At 40.4% G+C, this 22,643-nt stretch overlaps 1 protein-coding gene across 2 annotated transcripts in view; it reads left to right on the top strand.

The window, feature by feature from the left end:
• hgsnat (heparan-alpha-glucosaminide N-acetyltransferase) overlaps positions 1-22,643 on the top strand; it is a 51,306-nt gene that overhangs the window by 6,642 nt on the left and 22,021 nt on the right. For both annotated transcript variants that reach the window (XM_087979998.1, XM_087979997.1), the window contains exons 3-11: positions 2,790-2,926; positions 7,349-7,476; positions 7,833-7,902; positions 13,012-13,081; positions 13,626-13,732; positions 14,924-15,000; positions 15,455-15,485; positions 17,614-17,774; positions 19,736-19,851. In XM_087979998.1, coding sequence (XP_087836124.1) covers positions 2,790-2,926; positions 7,349-7,476; positions 7,833-7,902; positions 13,012-13,081; positions 13,626-13,732; positions 14,924-15,000; positions 15,455-15,485; positions 17,614-17,774; positions 19,736-19,851 — 897 coding nt within the window. The remainder of the gene's footprint in view (positions 1-2,789; positions 2,927-7,348; positions 7,477-7,832; positions 7,903-13,011; positions 13,082-13,625; positions 13,733-14,923; positions 15,001-15,454; positions 15,486-17,613; positions 17,775-19,735; positions 19,852-22,643) is intronic.

The following is a 22,643-nucleotide window of genomic DNA, read 5'->3' as shown; positions in this document are numbered from 1 at the left end:
CTCAATCACAAAGAAGTAGCATTTTCTCTGTAGCATAAACAATTTTTCTCCTCTTCTGTGAAAGTGTACCTTCATGTAGTGGTTCTGTTCGCCGAGCTGGGAATTTGTGTTGTAGACGTTTCGTCCCCTGTCTAGGTGACATCCTCAGTGCTTGGGAGCCTCCTGTGAAGCGCTTCTGTGATGCTTCCTCCGGCATTTATAGTGGTTTGAATCTGCCGCTTCCGGTTGTCAGTTCCAGCTGTCCGTTGCAGTGGTTGGTATATTGGCTCCAGGTCGATGTGCTTATTGATTGAATCTGTGGATGAGTGCCATGCCTCTAGAAATTCCCTGTCTGTGCCCTGTTTGGCTTGTCCTATAATAGTAGTGTTGTCCCAGTCGAATTCATGTTGCTTGTCATCTGCATGTGTGGCTACTAAGGATAGCTGGTTGTGTCTTTTCGTGGCTATTTGGTGTTCATGGATGCGGATCGTTAGCTGTCTTCCTGTTTGTCCTATGTAGTGTTTTGTACACTACATTGGTTTTGCTCATGCTGGGTATCTGGTTCCTCGTTCTGGTGAGTTGTCGTCTGTACGAAGGACGAAGGACCCGATACCCAGCATGAGCAAAACCAATGTAGTGTACAAAATCCCATGCAAGGACTGCACAAAACACTACATAGGACAAACAGGAAGACAGCTAACGATCCGCATCCGTGAACACCAAATAGCCACGAAACGACACAACCAGCTATCCTTAGTAGCCACACATGCTGATGACAAGCAACATGAATTCGACTGGGACAACACTACTATTATAGGACAAGCCAAACCAGAGAACAGCCAGGGAATTCCTAGAGGCATGGCACTCATCCACAGATTCAATCAATAAGCACATCGACCTGGACCCAATATACCAACCACTGCAACGGACAGCTGGAACTGACAACCGGAAGCGGTAGATTCAAACCACTATAAATGCCGGAGGAAGCATCACAGAAGCGCTTCACAGGAGGCTCCCAAGCACTGAGGATGTCACCTAGACAGGGGACGAAAGGTCTGCAACACAAATTCCCAGCTCGGCGAACAGAACCACAACAACGAGCACCTGAGCTACAAATCTTCTCACAAACTTTGTACCTTCATGTATTTTGGAGTGCTACCATGGTTCAATTTTTTCAACAAAGCTGAAGATAAATATATTACTAAAAATAAACATTTTATGATGTGTAGCCAGCCCTCCACTGAGAGCAACCTGATTTTTAAATTATTGGAAGTTACTTTGTATTTAATGGTTCATTTAATATTGATTGCAATGAATCAATCAATTTTGTAGTACATTGTGTTTTTTGACACACAGACATTATCAGAGGGGGAAAGGAATAGAAGGAAGTATTGATTGGATAGGATGAAGGTTGGGAGGGGGCTTATGTGGGTCATAAACATTAATGTGGACCTGTTTGCCAAGTGTCGAGAGTGTGTTGCTGGGAAAGCATAGCAGGTCAGGCAGTATCAGAGGACCAGGAGAATCGACGTTTAGGCAGGAGGGATGGGCTTCATCAGGAATGAGGCTTGTGGGCCGGGGCTGAGAGAGAAATGGGATGGGGTGGGGGAAGGTAGCTGAGAAAACGATAGGTGGATAAAGGTGAGTGTGATGGTGATAGGTCAGAGGGGGGAGTGATGGACAGGTTAGGAGGGCGGTGCTGAGTTGGAGGTTTGGGATTGGGATAATGTGGGGGGAGGGGAAATGAGGAAGTTATTGGAATCCACATTTATCCCGTGTAGTTGCAGGGTCCCAAGGCAAAGTATGAGACGTTCTTCCAGGTGTCGAGTGGCAACGGAGGAAGCCCAGGACCTGCATGTCCTTGACAGAGTGGGAGGGGGAGTTGAAGTGTTCAGCCACAGAGTGGTGGGGTTGGTGGGTGCGGGTGTCCCAGAGATGTTCTCTGAAACAATCCACAAAAGGTTGTCCTGCCTCCAATGTAGAGGAGACCACACCGAGTGCAGCAGATGCAGTAGATGACATTGGTAGAGGTACAGATAAATTTTTGACGGATGTGGAAGGATCTCTTGGGGCCTTGGGTGGAGGTGAGGGGTGTGGTGTGGGCACAGGTTTTGCACTTGCTGGGGTGCCAGGAGTAGGGTGTGGGCTGGTGGGGGGGCGTGGACTTGATGAGGGAGTCGCGGAGGGCTTCGTCAACCATGTGGGAAATGAAGATGCGATCATAGAAGGAGGAGGCCATCTGGTACTTTCTGAGGTGGAATTGGTCATCCTGGGAATGCCCGAAACGTCGATTCTCCTGTTCCTCCGATGCTGCCTGACCTGCTGTGCTTTCCCAGCAACACACACTCGACTCTGATCTCCAGCATCTGCAGACCTCACTTTCTCCCCATTTGCCAAATGACCTGGTTTGGCATTGTAAATAATCATAATACAAACCAGTTTTGTATGTATTTGCTTCAGCATGTGTTCAAATGAAGTGTGTTCCCAGACTAGCTGAATTGTTCCAATCTTGCAGTTTCCACCTGCGGGTGAGACTAGTTTTCTGGGTGATGTCTCAGTAGAGCACACAGAAAACTCAAACATGTGGCTTCAGGCAGAGCTTGTTTGCATTTTGTCTTTTGTGCTGGTTAGGTTGTTTCTGGTGCTGCAGTCACTGAGAATTTCCAGTCAGGATAAATTTTTAACTATTTGTTTTAAGGTCTACACACTAGTTTGAAAACATTGCAAAGCTAAAAAGTGAGGTTAAGTGTAAAGCTGATTTTTGTTTTTATTTCTTTAACCCTCTCTATTTTTGTATCTGATTTTCTCAGTGTCTGTACCAGGAACTTGGAAATGTACCTACAGAAAAACATGTAGGGCACCCAAGGAATTCAACATTTGCCATTGACACAAAGTATCCAGTAACATTACAGGTGAACAGTAGTGTCGACAAGAAGGAAGTGTGCAGGTTAGTGAACGCATTTCCTCATTGCTACTGCATTCGTGCATTTGGAGAAAATCTCTGCTACCTCCTATATTTCCCAACAGAGAGACAGAGCAGCTGCTGAGTAGCATGGTGTATGTGAAGCGTTATCTGGATATTTTGATTCAGGCGGCAGTCGCAATCCTTAGATTTGGTTATTAATCTGGCACAAGAGATGTGACTGACTTGATAGATAAAGAAACCACAGATGCAGTGATGGAGGAATCTTAAGATGTTGATCATTGGGTGCATGATACTTGTTGCCATTGGGAGTGAGAATAGAGATTGCAGAGAGGATGGGCAAGTAAACAGCGATACTGTGGTACAGGAATCGATCCAGTAGCTGTGGAAAAGTGTGTAGGAGGTAAAACGGTCAAGAATAGGTGGATACTGTTCTCTATTCTCAGGACTCCTGAAGCTCAGTTTAAAACGTACCTTGCAGTTAAAGAGGGGAGGGACCTAGTTGTTGTTCATGTAAAAACCAAAGCCCGAGGTAGAGCTAGGTGTGAGGATTTGCTGAGGGAGTTTGAGCTCGTGTAAATTAAACATTTGAAGTTCAAATATGTAATTGAAAGTATCGTGGTGGAGGTCGGAATTTCAATTCATGGGGTGCTAGCACTAGAGTTAGGGAAACTGTTCGACTAAGGGAAACTGGACTAAGTACACTGTCTTGGAACAATGATTAACTAATGGAGATAAATTAAAATGTCAATGCTACAGAGTAGCACAGCAGTGCTTAAGTCAAGCAGATTGTATCAGCGATGGTTAGAGCTGTTTGGTTGTATTAAGGCATGGTGGCTAAGGCCACATACAGGAAAAATAGTAAGGATGTAACATTAAAGCACTATATTTGAATACGCAAAGTAATCGATAGATGAATTACTGAACAAAGGTGTTTGATTTATTGGATGTTTTTGAGATGTTTTCACAGGATGACCAAGGTTGAGAACTAAATATTCCAGGATACTAGATTTTTAGAAAAGAAAGGCAAACTAGTAAAAGATGTAGCTCAGCTGAACATGAAGATGAGGTAAAGGTAGTAGGAGAGAAGTCTGAGCCCAGAAGGTCAGAATGCAGCGTCAGTATGGAGAGAGTTAGAAAGTGGGAAAGGTCCAGAAGTACTAGCAAGAGTAGGTTATAAAGTCATTAATAGTGACCATGATGTTGAATGGAGGAGCATATGCTGACAATAATAATTGTTGTAATCTTTTCATTTTGAAGATTGCGTTTTTAATCTTATTCACTGCAAAAACCAAATTGGCAAAAGTAATTTGAAGGGTAAGTTTATAAAATACATTCAGAGAAATCTTACTGATTTAGAGTCATAGAATCATATGCTCGCGTCCAAATCATTTATGTAAATGACAAAAAGTAGAGAGCCCAGCACCGATCCTTGTGGCACTCCATTGGTCACAGGCCTCCAGTCTGAAAAACAGCCCTCCACCACCACCCTCTATCTTCTACCTTTGAGCCAGTTCTGTATCCAAATGGCTAGTTCTCGCTGTATTCCATGAGAGCTAACCTTGCTAATCAGTCTCCCATGGGGAATCTTGTTGAACACCTTACTGAAGTCCATATAGATCACATCTACTGCTCTGCCCTCATCAATCTTCTTTGTTACTTCTTCAAAAAACTCAAATCAAGTTTGTGAGACATGATTTCCCACAGACAAAGCCATGTTGACTATCCCAAATCAGTCCTTGCCTTTCCAAATACATGGAAATCCTGAGGGACAGGCTGTACTCCAACAACTTGCTCACCACCGATGTCAGGCTCACCGGTCTATATTGTCTTTACCGCCCTCCTTAAACAGTGGCAGCATGTTTGCCAACCTCCAGTATTCTGGCACCTCACCTGTGACTATCGATGATACAAATATCTCAGCAAGAGGCCCAGCAATCACTTCTCTAGCTTCCCACAGAGTTCTCGAGTACACCTGATCAGGTCCTGGGGATTTATCTACCTTTAACTGTTTCAAGACATCCAGCACTTCCTCCTCTGTAATCTGGACATTTTGCAAGGTGTCACCATCTATTTCCCTACAGTCTATATCTTCCATATCCTTTTCCACAGTAAATACTAATGCAAAATATTCATTTAGTATCTCCTCCGTTTTCTGTGGCTCCATACAAAGGCCGCCTTGCTAATCTTTGAGGAGTCCTATTCTTTCCCTAGTTACCCTTTTGTCCTGAATATATTTGTAAAATCCCTTTGGATTCTCCTTAATTGTATTTGACAAAGCTATCTCATGTCCCCGTTTTGCCCTCCTATTTCCCTCTTAAGTATACTCCTACTTTCTTTATACTCTTCTAAGGATTCACTTGATCTATCCTGTCTATACCTGGCATTTGCTTCCTTCTTTTTCTTAACCAAATCCTCAATTTCTTTCGTCATCCAGCATTCCCTATACCTACCAACCTTCCCTTTCATCCTGACAGGAATATACTTTCTCTGGATTCTCTGAATGTATTTTATTAACTTATCCTTCAAATTACTTTTGCAAATTTGGTTTGTGCAGTGAATAAGATTAAAATCGTACTGATTTCTCTGGCTATTATTAAATTAAATTTCTTCCTCAGTTAACATCACAAAAATGCTGTTTGTTAGAATTTTGTGTGTAATATGGCTGCTATGTTTTCTCCTGCACCACAATTTCAGATTAGAAATACTTCACTGAGTTAAAGCACTTTTGTACACAATTATGTACACTTTTTAATGAAAGTAGGTAAATTGTAATCTACTATACGATGATGGAGTATCATATTAAGTGTTATAAAACCTGAAACTGGGATTTTAAATTTAAACAGTCAGTTTATCTCTAAAACAGAGGTTGTAGAGGTATAAGCAATTTTGGTGAAGCAGTTTGAATTAGTTTAAACAAGTTAAAGTTAATTCTTAAAAATACTCTAAGTTAAAGGTTTTATTATCTTAAAAGAAGAGATTTACAATGTTGCCAAATGTGTAGTAGGTTTAAGGATAGGGAGGATATTAAAATCAGCAAGGAATGACTCAGAATTTGAGGGGAATAAAGAAAAGTAAACTAGTTAAATATAGAATCCCTACAGTGTGGAAGCAGGCCATTCATCCCATCGAGTCCACACTGATCCTCCGAAGACTATCCTGCCCAGACACGCTCCTCTGTAACCATGAACTTCCCATGGCAAAGCCACCCAACCTGCAGATCCCTGGACACTATGGGACAATACAGCATGCCCAATACACCAAATCTGTGGGAGGAAACCAGAGCACCTGGAGGAAATCCACACAGATACTGAGAGAATGTGTAAACTCCACATAGATAGTTGCGCAAAGCTGGAATCGAACCCAGGTTCCTGGCGCTGTGAGGTAGCAGTGCTAACCAATGAACCACCATGCCACACCTGTTTTTATATGAAAACAAGTTGAGAAATTTTGCAAAGATTTTTAAAGGGAGAGAATTTTTGAGGTAAATGTGAGCTCCTTAGAAGCAGAGATGGAGAAATTATAATAGAGAACAAGAAAATGTTAAATGTGTATTTGGTTATTGTAACGAAGACAAAAAAACTAAAAATTTTGTGGAAGCAGGGCTTAAAGTGAGTGAGAAACTGGAAGTAATTAATATTAGTTTTAAGTAAAAAAGTACTGGAGACATTCATAAGACTAATAACCAACAATCCCCAGGACCTGATGACCTACACCTTTAGGGTTTTCAGAGATGGTGTCAGAATTAGGAGTTTCATTGACTTTTATCTTGCAGAATTTCCTAAATCCTGGAGCAGCCCCTTTTATTGGAACTTAGAAAATGTAACTCTGCTATTGAATAGAATTGAGAATGAAAGAAGGGATCTTAAACACTTAGCCAAGCATCAGTCATGAAGAGAAATGCTCTAATCTATTATAAAGGATGTGGTAGCAAGGAACTTGAAAAACCACAATAATTAGGCAGAGTCAATGTAGTGTTGTTGCAATTATTATAGGGGTTTGGTGAAACCATTTGGAATAACTTTTGTCATTATACCTAATTAAGAATACATTTTACTTTGAGGAGATTCTCAAAAGTTTACCAGGTTGATTCCTGTGATGAGAGGGATGCTTTATGTGAAGACGTTGAGTAGAATGGGCCTGAAACATTCTTTGTTCATGTCTCCACATGCCAAGTATTTGCAGTATTCTGTTTTATCTCTGAAATCTGACTTGTTTGAGTGTCTCTTGGGAAATGCCTCTGGTCTGCTCTTTGTTGGAATTTCTTAATCAATGAGTGTGTCACACCTACAAGCTACATCCCATTGATAATGCATAGCAACCAAACCTAAAATAAAACTAATTTAGACTTAAACTTATGATTCCAATCATTTTGAAGGAGCACCTAAAAAAATTGTCTCTGTTTTTAGTTCTTGTTGTTGTAAATTTTATTTTTGTCTCTTGCAGGGTGCATGAAACCTTTGGTGAACATGGACATTATTCTTTATGGGTGACAAAGGCAAACCTGAGTAATGCGAGTGGACCAGTCAACTGTAAAATCATCATTGACCAAGAAGCCATTAGCAACAAGCTTCGTATGTATACTTGTGAAGAGCTACTGCAGTCAAAAGGATAATGTTTCTTCTTAGAAGTCGAAAAAGATCAATAACCATTTTATCACTGAGTAAAACAAAATGTTTCTATTTCTCGTGAGGTTGTGGAATAAATTTATTGTTACAAGCCTTATCTGTACTTTGTGACGTATATCTCAAACTGATAATCTTAGTAGTGCTGGATTGAAGCAGTGGCTGTGGTTTGTATTTAAACACTCTTGGGTGGTTGCAAATTTTGTTAGTTTTCTGAATTATTATTTTCTCCCTTTTTTTACTTTTGAAATTCTTGCACAATGCTTTACTGTCTCAAAAGGTAATATTTTCCTCTTTCTTTGCAGCTATTTTATATGCATTCCTTGCCTATCTTGGATTAGCTGTTTTGATATGTTTAGCACAGTTAATAATGGGGTAAGTGCCAAACTTATGATTTACAGTACCAATTGATTGACACAATTTTAAATTTCAGCAATCCTTAATAGCATCATATGGATAGGGTAGGCTGCAGGTCAGTTCACCGTCAGTCCTCCATTTTTGATTTTAGCTGGCATCAGCAATCGATCTGTGTCCCTGGAGAGGGCAGAGTTGCATAACCATCAGACCTAAAGCTCAGAAGGAGCCTACTACATCACATTGGTTGCTAAACTCTTTCAAATTTGTTAGTTCCAGTAAATGTTCAAATGTTTTTGGATTCTACTTATACCACTGTTTCTCATGACCTATTTCCTGAAAATTTTGACATAATTATTGGTTATGCTAAATACCTGTTAAATAAGTGTAATTATTCTACCTCACCAAAATCACATCCTCTGTCAGAGCTCCTTTTAAATGCTGATCTGATGACAAGAGGCTTAGCTTCCCTAGAATATCTATCATAATCAAAGCCTCTCATCCAACATATCACAGTACATCTCCACTGTTCTCTCTTCTCAGTCTTGACACTATCCAGAGTTTCAGTCCTTTTTCAATATCCAAACATCTCTGACAATAAGAACAGAGCAGGAGATTTGAGGACAACTTGTAGCAATACTTAGAATTTTAAGGAAATAAGGCATAGATTGTACACACAGTGAGGGACTGGAACAGGGGGCTGTAGGTTCATGATTAAATGTAAAAGTTGTGTCATTGTGCAGGTAATAATTTAGTTTTGCCCCAGTTAAAAACTGCCCTCTTGTATCCTCCTTAGATCCAAAGTGGATGACCTAATTGTTAATTGGATAATCTAAGTTAAAATCAATTTCCTCAGTTTTGCTTTGTGCACAGAAGTTGTGAAATGTCCAGCTAGATTTAGTGATTGAAATGGCGGTTTCACATAGAGTCATAGAGATGTACAGCACGGAAACAAACCCTTCAGTCCAACTTGTCCATGCTGATTAGATATCCCAACCCAATCTAGTCCCACCTGTCAGCACCCGGCTCATATCCCTCCAAATCCTTCCTATTCATATACCCATCCAGGTGCTTTTTAAATGTTGCAATTGTACCAGCCTCCACCACCATCTCTAGCAGCTCATTCCATACACGTACCACCCTCTGCTTGAAAAAGTTGCGCCTTGGGTCTCTTTTTTATATCTTTTCCTTCTCACCCTAAACCTATGCCCTCTAGTTAGTTCTGGACTCCCCCATCCAGGAAAAAGACTTTGTTTATTTATCCTATCATCCCCCTCATGGTTTTATAAACCTCTATAAGGTCATCCCTCAGCCTCCGAAGCTCCAGGGAAAACATTCAACCTCTCCCTCTAGCTCAAATCCTCCAACCCTGGCAACATCCTAGTAAATCTTTTCTGAACCCTTTCAAGTTTCACAACATCCTTCCGATAGGAAGGAGACCAGAATTGCACACAATATTTCAAAAGTGGTCTAAACAATGACCTGCAGGGTCGCAACATGACCTCCCAACTCCTGCAGTCAATACTCTGACCAATAAAGGAAAGCATACCAAATGCCTCCTTCAATATCCTATCTGCCTGCGACTCCACTTTCAAGGAGCTATGATATAGTTAGGAATGTTTGGTAAATTTTGAAGGGGGGGGGTGGCAAAGAGGCATGGGAATAAGACTGTTGCTTGTGTGATGCAATGAAGGGTGAGACAGACATCAACATGAGTAAAGAGACATTTAAAGGCTGAAAAACTGCAGGAAACAAATTTCACTGTAAACATAAGACCTTCATCTTGGATCAAAGCAGGTTAAAACAAAGTTCTTTTTAAATGGTGCAGAGCTAGAAACAGTAGAGATCAACGAAGACTTGGGAGAAGGCAGGATCCAAATAGATACCACTAAAATGAGCATGTGCAGAAAATAATCGAAAAGGCTAATGGAATACTGCATTATCTATCTCGAAAGAATGAGGGAGGTAGAAATTGTTCCAGTTATACAAAGCCCTAATGAGACCACACCTGATGAACCAAGCTGTCCTGGGTACCACACCTTTTTACGGAAGTATAATCTAGTTTTACTAGAGTGATGACATGATTCCAAGTTTTAAGTTACAAGGAGAGAATAAGCAACCATAGTTGCATTCCCTGGCACATGGAAGGCTAAATAATAACTTCTTCAAAGTTTATGGGGAACTAGTAGGGGGTGGTTTAGGAGAAAATATCTGCTCCCAATTAATTGAAGATTAAGATAAAAAAATTGGAAAATCAGGAGTTAAAGTTGATAGAAGTAAGCAAAGAGTAGTAGAAGTTTCAGAATTCATCTGCAACTGCAGTTGATGTTAGATAAATTGCTAATTTTAAAATTGGTACCTTAAGAGTCATAGAGATGTACAGCATGAAAACAGACCCTTCGGTCCAACCCAATCTAGTCCCACCTGCCAGCACCCAGCCCATATCCCTCCAAACCCTTCTTATTCATATACCCATTCAATTGCCTCTTAAATGTTGCAATTGTACCAGCCTCCACCACTTCCTCTGGCAGCTCATTCCATGCACGTACCACCCTCTGCGTGAAAAAGTTGCCCCTGAGGTCCCTTTTATATCTTTCCCTCTCACCCTAAACCTATGCCCTATAGTTCTGGACTCGCTGACCCCAGGGAAAAGATTTTGTCTATTTATCCTATCCATGCCCCTCATAATTTTGTAAACCTCTATAAGGTCACCCCTCAGCCTCTGACGCTCCAAGGAAAACAGCCCCAGCCTATTCAACCCATCCCTGTAGCTCAGATCCTCCAACCCTGGCAACATCCTTGTAAATCTTTTCTGAACCCTTTCAAGATTCACAACATCTTTCCGATAGGTAGGAGACCAGAATTGCACGCAATATTTCAACAGTGGCCTAACCAATGTCCTGTACAGCCCAACTCCTGTACTCAATACTCTGACCAATAACAGAAAGCATACCAAACACCACCTTCACTATCCTATCTACCTGTGACACCACTTTCAAGGAGCTATGAACCTGCAATCCAAGGCCTCTTTGTTCAGCAACACTCCCTAGGACCTTACCATTACGCGTATAAGTCCTGCGAAGATTTGCTTTCCCAAAATGCAGCACCTTGCATTTATCTGAATTAAACTCCATCTGCCACTTCTCAGCCCATTGGCCCATCTGGTCAGGATCCTGTTGTAATCCTGTTATAATTTCAGTGGTAATGCAGTTGAATGCCAATGAGATGCTTAGATTCTCAGAGTTAGTAATTTCCTGGCACACGTGTGGTACATATTGACTTCAGCGAACAAGTAAGAGTCTAATGGTCTCCCCATGACATTTGGCTTTACTATTACTGAATCCCACATTATCAAAGTTCTGGCGATTACCATTAACCAGAAACTGAACCCAGCCAGCTATGTACGCTGTACAAGAGCAGATCAAAGACTAGGAATTTGGAAGTAACTTACCTCCTATCCTTCTATGCATGTCCACTATCTACAAGGCACTAGTCGGGAAAGTGACAGAATAATCTCCCCTTGCCTGAGTGGGAGTCGCTCCAACCAAACAATATTCAAGAAACTTCGCATCATCCAGAACAAAGCAACTGGTTTGCTTAGTCCCCTATCCACAACCTTCAACATTCACTACCTTCAGCAACAGATGGTCACATCAGTGTGTACCTTCTACAAGAAGCATCATAGCAAATCACTGGTGCTTTTTGACAAATTTCTTCCAAACCTACAACTTCTGTTACTTAGAAGGAGAAGGGAAGTGGGAGCAACAAAACCTCCAAGCCCTCTTTTAAATTGCCATTTCCATCACCTCCAACAAGATGCTACAACCAGACACATTCCCTTCCCTTCCCTTGTCAGCATTCCACAGGGACTATTCCCTCTGGGGCACTCCGGTACACCCTTCTACCATTCCCAACACCACCTCACACTCCCTCAGGACCTTCCCAAGTAATCGCAGATGCAATACCTGTGCATTTACCTTATCCCTCTTCACCATCCAAGACCCCAGGCATACCTTTCATTTACTTAATTCAATCTGGTCTCCTCTTGCCCTACACTGGGGAGATAAAATGCAGGCTGCGTGACCACTCTGTAGAATACCTACATTCTGTCTGTAAAAGTAACGAAGTTTCCAACTCCTTGTCACTTCAATTCACTAATGTGTTCCCATGCCAACATTTGTCTCGGTCCTGTTGCATTATTCCAGCGTGCCTCAGCACAAGCTCAAAGGTCTGCACCTCATTTTCTGCTTGGGGGATCAAGCAGCCTCTAGGACTCCACCACAAGTTCAAGAACTTTACAGACTGAATCCATCCTTCCATTTTTTTTTAAACCATCCCAAACTGTTAGACTTTTTTTTTAGCACTGTCACCCATTCTAACGTACTCCTAGGTCCATCCTGTCCTGGCCTGCTACCTGTTATCTCCTTGGTTGCCTATCCATTTCATCATCCCCTCTATCATTTTCTCTGTCTCTCTGCTCCCCCCACTTTCCAATATCAGTATAAACGCCACCTATTCCCAGCTGCTAGCAGGTCTAGTGAAGAGCCAGTGGACTGTATGTTATTTCTGCTTTCTCTCTGCAGATCTGCAGGATCTGCTGGGTTTCTTCAGCAATTTCTGTTTCAAGTCTCCAGCATCTGCAGTTCCTTGTTTTATTATAACAACACCTTCAGTTTTCCTTCTTAGTCACATGCCATACTGACTTGGAACCATATCAATGTTCCGGCAATTTAATTCAATCGAAATCCTGGAACACTCCTAACAGTGCTATTGGTGTCACTACATCCCATGGAGTGCACAATTCCAGAAGGCACCACATCACCATCCCTTTAAGTCAAGGTGGGCAATAAATGCTGCCATGTTTCATGAGCAAATTTAAAAAAAAAAAGTTTGAGTGTAGAGTGAAAATAGACTAGGAGCTCCCCTGTGGATTCTACCATCCTATCATCGAATAGCTTGATGTTATCCAGAATTTCACGTTGATTATTTTGGAAAATTGTCAACTGATTGTTGGCTATAGGATGCAATCAAGGAGCGAATCATAGGTGGATGAGATTTGAATGGACCAAATGGTCTTTTATTCAAAAGGGTAAGGAGTACTGTCTAATCTTGGGTTGTTTCTTGCCCCAGACTTAATTCTGTCAGAAACCTGATGTCCAGCCTTTCATATCGGGTTGAGATGGAGCGGCTAATCAATTCTGTAAGTAAAAAACCACATCAGAATTTTGTTTCAAATGCATATGAATAGGAAAAATGGGCAACATATACTCCATGGATCCTCAGACCAGCTAAGGATGTAGATATGAGATCCACTGTCTTAGACTACCCAACCAGTGCTCAACAAAATAACTAGAATGTTGAACCCAAGTAAAGTACAAGTCAAGAGTAGTTTGACACTGAACTGTGCTGGCCGAACCCAGTCACCAGTCATGTTCTGATTACAAAGGAAATATTCAAAGTCTGGTTGCAGTGTAGAGAAGAGCCATAAGGCTTACCTCTGAGTTGGGGCTCTGGATAATGATGAAAGACTGGAGAGACACAAGCTTTTCAGGCTGGGAAGAAAATATGAGAGGCTAATCTTAATTTTTGGTGAGAGGAGAGCATGTTTTTTTTAGCTTTTGCTTGATGATAACTGGCATCTATTCATGGAAACGATTTATTTCTTCCTCCTTCTTTAAGCTTTTGCCATAATTTAATTAGAATAACTTTTTAAAACCTAAAATATGTGTGGTTTACTTCAAAAGGAGTTAGGATCAACAAACCGTGTTACAGACAATGCAGCTCATGGTAATCTGGTGTCAGGACGCAATCCAGGCTCCTACCGACTTCGTTCACTGGACACCTTTCGAGGGTAACTTTGATTTTGGATTCTTTCAAAGCTCTTGCTATTATTGAATACCAATGTATGCCTGCCAACTCCTCTTGCTTTAAAATTGAGCAACTATTGTAATGAAACAAAGACATTAAAGACAACTCACTTTCTCTGCCGAATTGAGTTTGTAAGGGAGTGTCCCCACCAGAAGCACAGCGTGAGCAGCGTCTGAGTTATTTCTAAATGCACTGTTGTTGCTGTTTCATATATTATTTTGAATTTTTTTTTATTGTCTCTGTGCGTGTCAGGGCCCTGTTTAGGGATTTTACATCTCCTAGTTGCCTGCCTCTTCCTACTGTCATACTAATGGTTCACTTGGAGACCTGCTGACACAATTGACCTCCACCCCACTGGTTTGATGCCTAGCATATGGCATTGCTGTACTATTCATTAATGGCTAATCAAAATTACGGCATTCTCTGCAGTAGGAATAGGCCAATCTGTCATTCAGTTAGATTGCAGCTGATCTATATCTTAGCTCCATTGTCTTACTAACCTTAAGATCTAATACAAACACTCCAGTCAGTTTTGATATTAACCTATGCAACCTTTGAGTGAGAGATCCTGATTTCCACTACTCTTTTGAGCAAAGAAGCGTCATCACTCTTGAACAAGCTCTTATTTTAAGATTGCATCCCAATGTTCTGGGCTCCGCCTAGATGTTGAATTGCTACTTTGCTACAAAACAGTCTAATTTTGGATCCAATCTATGATACCTGAAAGATTACAGCTTTGGGAAAATGTTCTCTTTTGAGGGAAAAAAAATCGCCTGGTAAAGGTCTTTAAAAATTCTGACATGGATTGGACTGGATAAGTGTGGAGAAAATTTTCTCAGTTCTGAGAGATATTGTCAATTAGTTTGGTTAACATGTGCAACTTGCAACTTTATACAAATAAGAAGTGATTAATGCAAATAATGTGAACGCTTTCGGGAAAAAAACAGAAGAATATGTATGAATTAGAGGGATTAGAAAGCTTTGCTGAAATCAGAAATGAGGCAGATAGAATAACAGGAGACTGCTGTGGATGGAAGGCAGCAAATATTACTTTGTCCAAATAGCTTGTTTCTGTGCAGTACATCTATGCAGCTGCCTATATTCTGGCTTACAAGTGAGTCTCCTTGAAGGGAGATGTGTTGTAATGTAACCAGATTTCTGTGTAATCTTCTAGGCTGGCTTTGGTGATCATGATCTTTGTTAACTATGGAGGTGGGAGATACTGGTTCTTCAAACATGAAAGCTGGAATGGTAGGTCAGATGATTTATTTTGTGTATGTGTGTCTGCAATTACAAAGTCTAATCTGGCCCCTGTTGCTGTTAACCATTTGTTATACTGTGAATGAATTGCCCTTTGGAGTAAAGGTTCAGAGGGTCTTTTCTTTGTACAAAAGGTACTAACCTTGTTTGCTCAAGTCATTGTGGAAATGTTGAATTGCTCCTATCTATTCACTGGTTTTAAATAAGCTCCTTTGGACACAGCACAGGAAATTTTACAGTAAAAGCAAAGTAATGTAAATGCTAGAAATCTGAAATAAAAACACTGAAGAAACCTGGCAGGTCTGGCAACATCTTGTGTTGACATGACTCACCAGAACAGAGAAATCTATATGCATTTTGATTTAATTTTTTTAAAAGCTTTTATCTCATAATATGTGCAAATTCTGTCTAGATCTATAATGTTTTCTGATTTCTAATTTTATAGGATTAACAGTAGCCGATTTGGTGTTTCCATGGTAAGCATCTTTCATGATTTTATGAAGCTGGATTGTACTATAGCATAGATTTTGCAATCTTGAACTGGCAATCTGGCAAATTGCAAGATCCTAATTCTTGGCTAAACTGTTATGTGGCATTCAATTATCCAGCATTCGACTAACTGAACAAAATACTCCCCGCGCGTCATAGAGTCTTAGATTAGATTAGGATTACTTACAGTGTGGAAACAGGCCCTTCGGCCCAACAAGTCCACACCGACCCGCCGAAGCGCAACCCACCCATACCCCTACATTTACCCCTTTAACCTAACACTACGGGCAATTTAGCATGGCCAATTCACCTGACCCGCACATCTTTGTAACTGTGGGAGGAAACCGGAGCACCCGGAGGAAACCCACGCAGACACAGGGAGAATGTGCAAATTCCACACAGTCAGTTGCCTGAGTCGGGAATTGAACCCGGGTCTCTGGTGCTGTGAGGCAGCAGTGCTAACCACTGTGCCACCGTGCCGCCCACAAAGTCATAGTGATGTACAGCATGGGAACAGACCCTTCGGTCCAACCCGTCCATGCCGACCAGATATCCCAACCCAGTCTAGTCCCACCTGCCAGCACCTGGCCCATATCCTTCCAAACCCTTCCTATTCATATACCCATCCCAATACCTCTTAAATGTTGCAATTGTACCAGCCTCCACCACTTCGTCTGGCAGCTCATACCATACACGTACCACCCTCTGAGTGAAAAAATTGCCCCTGAAGTCTCTTTTATATCTTTCCCCTCTCACCCTAAACCTATGCCCTCTAGTTCTGGACTCCTTAACCCCAGGGAAAAGACTTTGTCTATTTATCTTATCCATGCCCCTCATAGTCTTGTAAACCTCTATAAGGTCACCCCTCAGCCTCCGACGCTCCAGGGAAAACAGCCCCAGCCTGTTCAGCCTCTCCCTATAGCTCAAATCCTCCAACCCTGGCAACAATCTTGTAAATCTTTTCTGAACCCTTTCAAGTTTCACAACATCTTTCCGATAGGAAGGAGACCAGAGTTGCATGCAAAATTCCAATAGTGGCCTAACCAATGTCCTGTAGAGCTGCAACATGACCTCCCAACTCCTGTACTCAATGCTCTGACCAATAAAAGAAAAGATACCAAACGCCGCCTTCACTATCCTATCTACCCACGACTCCATTTTCAAGGAGCTATGAATCTGCACTCCAAGGTCTCTTTGTTCAGCAACACTCCCTCGGACCTTACCATTAAGTGTTTACCTTTGGATATTCGAGGTTCCTCTGTATTCAGTTGATGCAACTCTGCCTGGAGGCCAGAAGGTTATGCGTTCAAGTCCCACATCAAAAACTTGTGACCAAGTTCTAACCTGACACTTTAGTGCAGTACTGAGGAGGTGCATTAATGTCAAATAAGCCTTCTTTCAAGAGTAGCCATTAAACAAGGCACCATATAGATATAAAGTTTGCACAGTGTGAAGAGCATGGAGCTTTCCTCAGTTTCAGCCACCATTTATCCCTCAACTAACGTCACTAAAAATATTGTTTGCTTATGGTTGCATGAAGGCAAATTGGCGACCACATTTCCTAAATTACAACTTGACTGCGTCGGGTGTAAAGTGCCTGGGGCTATCCTGAAGTTGTGGAAAATGCTATGTAATCATGTAATGCACCAAGTGTGGCTAATACAGCAGGAAATTAAAGTCTATGAAATATCCTTATTATGCATGTGGTTTTCTGTGAATTCAGCCATTTTTATCATGGAAGCAGTTTGAATTCTTAAGATACAAATGCATTTTTAATTAAACAGCACAAAATTTTTAAAAATTATCCAATTTAAATAAATGATGTGAATTAAGCAACTTGGAATTTAACAGGAAAATTGGAATGCATGTCTTTAAGCCTGTTTAAAACAAGGGATGTTCTAGATTCATATTTGTTTAAATTAAGGCAGCGGAAAAATACGTTCATTGCAGTTTAATGAAAAATGTATGACTGTTATGGGGCAAAAGGAGGCCATTTAACTATTCATGCCTGCATTGTGTTACTGTAACCTGTGGCCAAGTTTAAAAGCAGGTTGACATAATGATTGTTGTTTTGAATATGTGTAATCAAGGTTGAAACGGATTTTTCTGCTGTAGGTTTGTGTTTATCATGGGAACATCGATTGCCCTCTCCCTGAATTCAGCGTTGCAGGCTAACCATTCCAGGTGGAGACTATTGGGTAAAATAGCTTGGAGAACTGCAGCCCTCGTACTACTTGGGATCTTTATCATCAACCCAAACTATTGCAAGGGACCAAGTAAGTGCTCATTTGGGCACATGCTTAAATGTTTAACAATTTGCTTTCTTTAAGTAGTGATAATTATTCACAAGATAACCATCTCTTATTTCCATTTTTACTGTGTTTCTAGTAAAAACATGTCTTGCATATGTGAAATGGATTAGTATGTGCAGATTTATATTTCTGTCCAGGAGTGAGAAACAAGGCATTTTACAGAAGTGTGATATGGATGAGGCAAGCACAATCTATTTACTGGTCACAGGGGCTTTTAAGGTTAACCATGTAGTGGTGCAGGTGACCCATACTGTAAAGACCAGACAGGGAGAAGAGATGTTAGTTTCCTTACTGAAAGGACGTAACTGAATCGAGTATTTTTTATGACAACTAAGTGATTTTTTTGGTGTGACAAGTGATGTATTTGTTGAGTTGAATTTAGTTTAGCATATTTGAATTTCCAACCTATTGGGTTATTATTCTAGCATTCGGTTCCTTGCATCTTTTTGAAAGATGCATGGCTGGAAGTACATAGTCTGTGAAGGAATGAATGCATGCATATTGATCTTGCTTAGAAACAAAATGGATTTATTCTAATGGATTTAGTTTTCTAAATCTGGTAAATACACAGAAATATTAAAATAATCTCGATACAAAGTGGCTGTGAAAGAACTATTCTGCTGAATTCATTATTTTTCATCTCTTGACACATAACACTGTTGGTTGGAGTATTTCAAAGTCAAGTAACCTTTTAGCTATGGTCAGGGTTTCTTTCTCTATCATACTTTCAGGCCATGAATTTCAGATTCTATCACTGGGTGCAAATGCTTTCCCCCAGTCCTGCTCCAATCCTGCTGCAATTACTTAAAATCGATTTACTTTAGTTGAAGGTGTCTCTTTATTAAGGAAAATGGGTCCATCTAATTTTGTCTTTCCATTGAATCTCTCACTGCCTCTAAAGCTACCTCTACCAGAAAAAACAGGCTATAATAATTTTTCATTATATAACATTTTCCAGTCCTGACAAATTCTCTTGATTCTCTTTTATGTCCATGTTAGTATTTTCATTCCTTTTCTGTAATGCGTGACCAGAGCAGGATCACATTTGTAGCTATGGCATAACTAGTGTCTTATTCTGTTCAAATCTGATTCACTGCTCCTTGCTGTCTGCCTTGAAAGTTTAAGTTCCCTATTAACATTAACTGCTTGTCCTGTCACCACTGGGGGTGTAGACGTGCACTCCAAGACTCCCATGTTCCTGTAAACTTGAGTCCTCTCATTTATTGTGTATTCAGTCCTTTGTGTTTGCTTTACTCCAGTGCATTGCCTTCTAATTCTCTGAATTGAATTCCATTTGCCACTTTTCTGTACATCTGTCTAGTTAATTCATATCTTCCTGCAAACAATAGCTCCTTTTCTTTCTATCAACTATTTGGCCAATTTTCACATCATCTATGGACTTGTAATCATGCTTTGTTTTTACAAGTGTGCAGATGAGATACCAGGGAGCTCATTTTGATGAGACTAATTTTTCTGGAAATTTTGGGCAAAATATGAAATGTAGTAATGAATTCTCAACACGCACATCTTACTTGAATATGTGACAGTGGATCTAACATAAAGAACTTGTTGACAAACGTGTAATTATATAGAGTGATTAGAGCCTAAGTCCATGTGTCTCATTCAGATGTTATGCCCATTTCCGGACACGTTTACAACGTTGGCACAAGTTCTGAATGCTTTTGGACTCCTAAAACGAACCAGTGAGAAAAGCTGTCTGCAGGCAGAAGACATTTTTAAGATTTGATATGAAGCCAGAGGAAAGAGGTTTCTTCTCGATTCTGCATAAGATTCCAGGCACTGACAGCCAGGGTTCACCAGTTCTTGTTCTTGGGAGGTTGAAACCAATTGAGGGAATTATTTCTGGAAGATACAGGCATGACGGGGTGATGAGCCATTGTTGATTCTGTGCTTTCATCATGTAGTTTCCTGGGAGACCCTGCGGATCCCTGGTGTACTTCAGAGACTGGGTCTTACCTATGGCGTAGTTGCTGTCATGGAGCTGCTGTATGGAAAATGTTGGCCTGAAATTCTCGGTCTGGTAAATAAACTTTGTATTTCTCTGCACACTCCGTTCACACTTGAATAATTTGAATATTTTTGCTGCTATTATTTGGACCGAATTTTGGCTGAGTCAGCAAACGCTGCTCAATTTTCAGAAGATAATCTTATCTTCTGATACTTTTGCTTGCCAATTGTGAGATTAGAAGTTCTGTGCCATAAAATGGAGCACAGATTGAGCTGTGTAGATATACTGGAGTTGCTCATAAATGCAATATGAACAGAAAGACAACTTGCAATTGGAGAGCATTATGGGAGCAGTAGTACAGTGTTTGCTGAATTAATAATCAAGGAGGCTGAATTTTATTCCAAAGAATGTAAATTCAAATTCCACCATGAGTGTTTGAAATCAGTTTTGCTCAAAATAAACCCAGACCATAGGAGTTAGTGTCAGTAAAAGGGACCATAACTTTATAATGTCATTAAAAATCCGACTGATTCACTAGTGGTCACATTTTGGGGTGATAATCTGCCATCTTTAATCAGTCTGGAACAGGTGCAACTCTGTCCTGTCAACATTGCATTTGACTTTTAACTGACCTGTGAAGTGGCATAGCAAGTTGTTTCAACCAATGGTTCAAGATGATGGTCCACTACCTCCTCTGGGTAACAGAGAATAAGTGCATGCATTTTCAAGTGATGCACACACCTCTGGCACTTATTTCCTTAAAAAAGTTGCTTTATAAATTTTAGTGCATAGTTTTCTGTCAAGGTTGTGTGTATGTGGCATAAAAAGTAGCTTTGGGACAATAACGTACACCAGCACTGAATTAACTGGTGTTAACTGTTAGTTTGGCTCCTTTGTGGTGCAAAATGGAAGGTTCCTTGGTAGGTTAAATGGATTATAATTCTTGTCACATGTTTATTTCTAAAGCTTTGGCTATTGAGATGCAATTTCCAACTACAAATATCTGTGTAGAAATAAGTGGGAAGGTAAGAGGTCATTTGGAATAGTTTACAGGCCCTCAGCAGTAGTCTAAATCAAAGACGCAGTATACAGGGAGAAATAAATGAAGCATGTAAGAAAAGGCACTGCAATAATTATGAATGACTTTGTTCTTCATATTGATTGGCAAAGGTGACCTGGAACATGAGTTAGTGTATTTGGGACAGTTTTGTAGAGCAGTGTGTTCTAAAGGCACCCAGGAACAAACTACTCTTTTGGTAATCTTCAGTGAGACAGAATTAATTGATGATCTCGCAATAAAGGAACATCTGGGTGACAATGATCATAATATGATAGAATTTCTGTTTTGGTTTGAAGGTGAGAAGTACGGGTCAAAGGCAAATATTTTAAATCTAAATAAGTGCAATATGAAGGCTTAAGTGAGCTGAAAAATTACTACAAGGTCGGACAGGAGAGATACAATGGCAGATCTTTAAGATATTTAAATTAGCAAAAATTGCTTTCATTGATAAAGAGGTCCTTCGAGAAGGATCAAGTATAGAAGTCAAGGATCATTCAAAATGAATGAAACATGATAATTCTGTGAAGATTACTGTAGGTCAGAAAATTGGAAAGATTTTAAATCAATGAAGAAAGACTTGAAGAAGACTGACAACTAGAAATATAAAAACAGAACTTGTGCAAGTATTTAAAAAGGAATAAGGTAGTAATAATTGAAAACAAGGGAATTGTAGAGGTGCTAAGCAAGTGTTTTGTGGCTGTAATCCCTAAAGGTTTTGGAAACCTTCCTAAGCAAATATATTTGAAAATCTGCATGTGAACATCATGACCAGGGAAAAGGTACTGGAAAAACTGTTGGACCTAAAGGCTGATAAGTCTCTAGAACCAGTTTGCTTGTGTCCTGAAGAAACTCAGAAGGTCTGGCAGCATCTATGGAGAGAAAGCAGAGTTAAAGTTTTGTTCAGTACATTTCTACAGTTCTGATTTTCTCTAGCAACTTCTGTTTTTGCTTTAGATTGCAAGCATTTGCAGCTCTGTCCTATTTACTCGAGATGTGTTAATTCAGTTATTTGCTCAGAGTTGAAAAGCTGCAGAGACCTCTGCTCGACTGCAAAGCAAAGGGTGGTAGAAAGATTGGCTGAATTAGGTTAAGTTGGATGATGAACATCAGAGTGAATGCAGATAAATTGCCGTTGATGTGGGATGGTGCAAGACAGATGGACATAGCATACCATGATGCAGGAGAACTCCTAACAGGAATAACAACAATTAACAATCAACCTGGCATACTTAGATTTCCATAAGTTATCTGAGAGGGTGCTATATCGAGTTGCTACACAAAATAAAGTGGGCACATGTTGTGAGGGAAAAATGTGTGAAATTTGGCAGGAAGAATGGAAAAGCCATACACTATTAAAATTGAAAGAGATTGCAGAATTCGTTGGTACAGAGGATTTGAGTTAACCAGGATTTCCTGGTTAGCAAATCACAAAAGGTTTATATGAAGGTACAGCAAATGGTTTTGAAATCAGATGGAATGTTAACACTTATTGCAAGAGAAATGGAATTAGGTAGATGTTACTGTAGCTGTACATGGCCTAGGTAAGACCACATCTCAAGTCTGTGTAGAACTTGGTGGTATCCGTTTTAAAAAGAGATATAATTGAATTAGAAATAATTCACAGAAGATTCACTCAACTCATTCCTGGACTGAAAGGCTTATCTTATGAAGAAAGGTTGAGCAAATTAGGCAAGTTTACATTGGATTTTAGAATGATGAAAAGTGATTTTAATGAAACAAGATTCTGAGGGGCCTTAATAGGCTGGATACAGAGTCGATGTGTTCTGTTATGAGGGCATCCAGA

Source organism: Chiloscyllium plagiosum, unplaced genomic scaffold (assembly GCF_037043375.1).
Source record: "Chiloscyllium plagiosum isolate Xiang-an unplaced genomic scaffold, Cpla_swu_hap1 HiC_scaffold_36, whole genome shotgun sequence".
In the NCBI taxonomy this organism is placed as follows: Eukaryota; Metazoa; Chordata; class Chondrichthyes; order Orectolobiformes; family Hemiscylliidae; genus Chiloscyllium; species Chiloscyllium plagiosum.
This window is presented reverse-complemented; position numbering and strand designations above follow the sequence as displayed.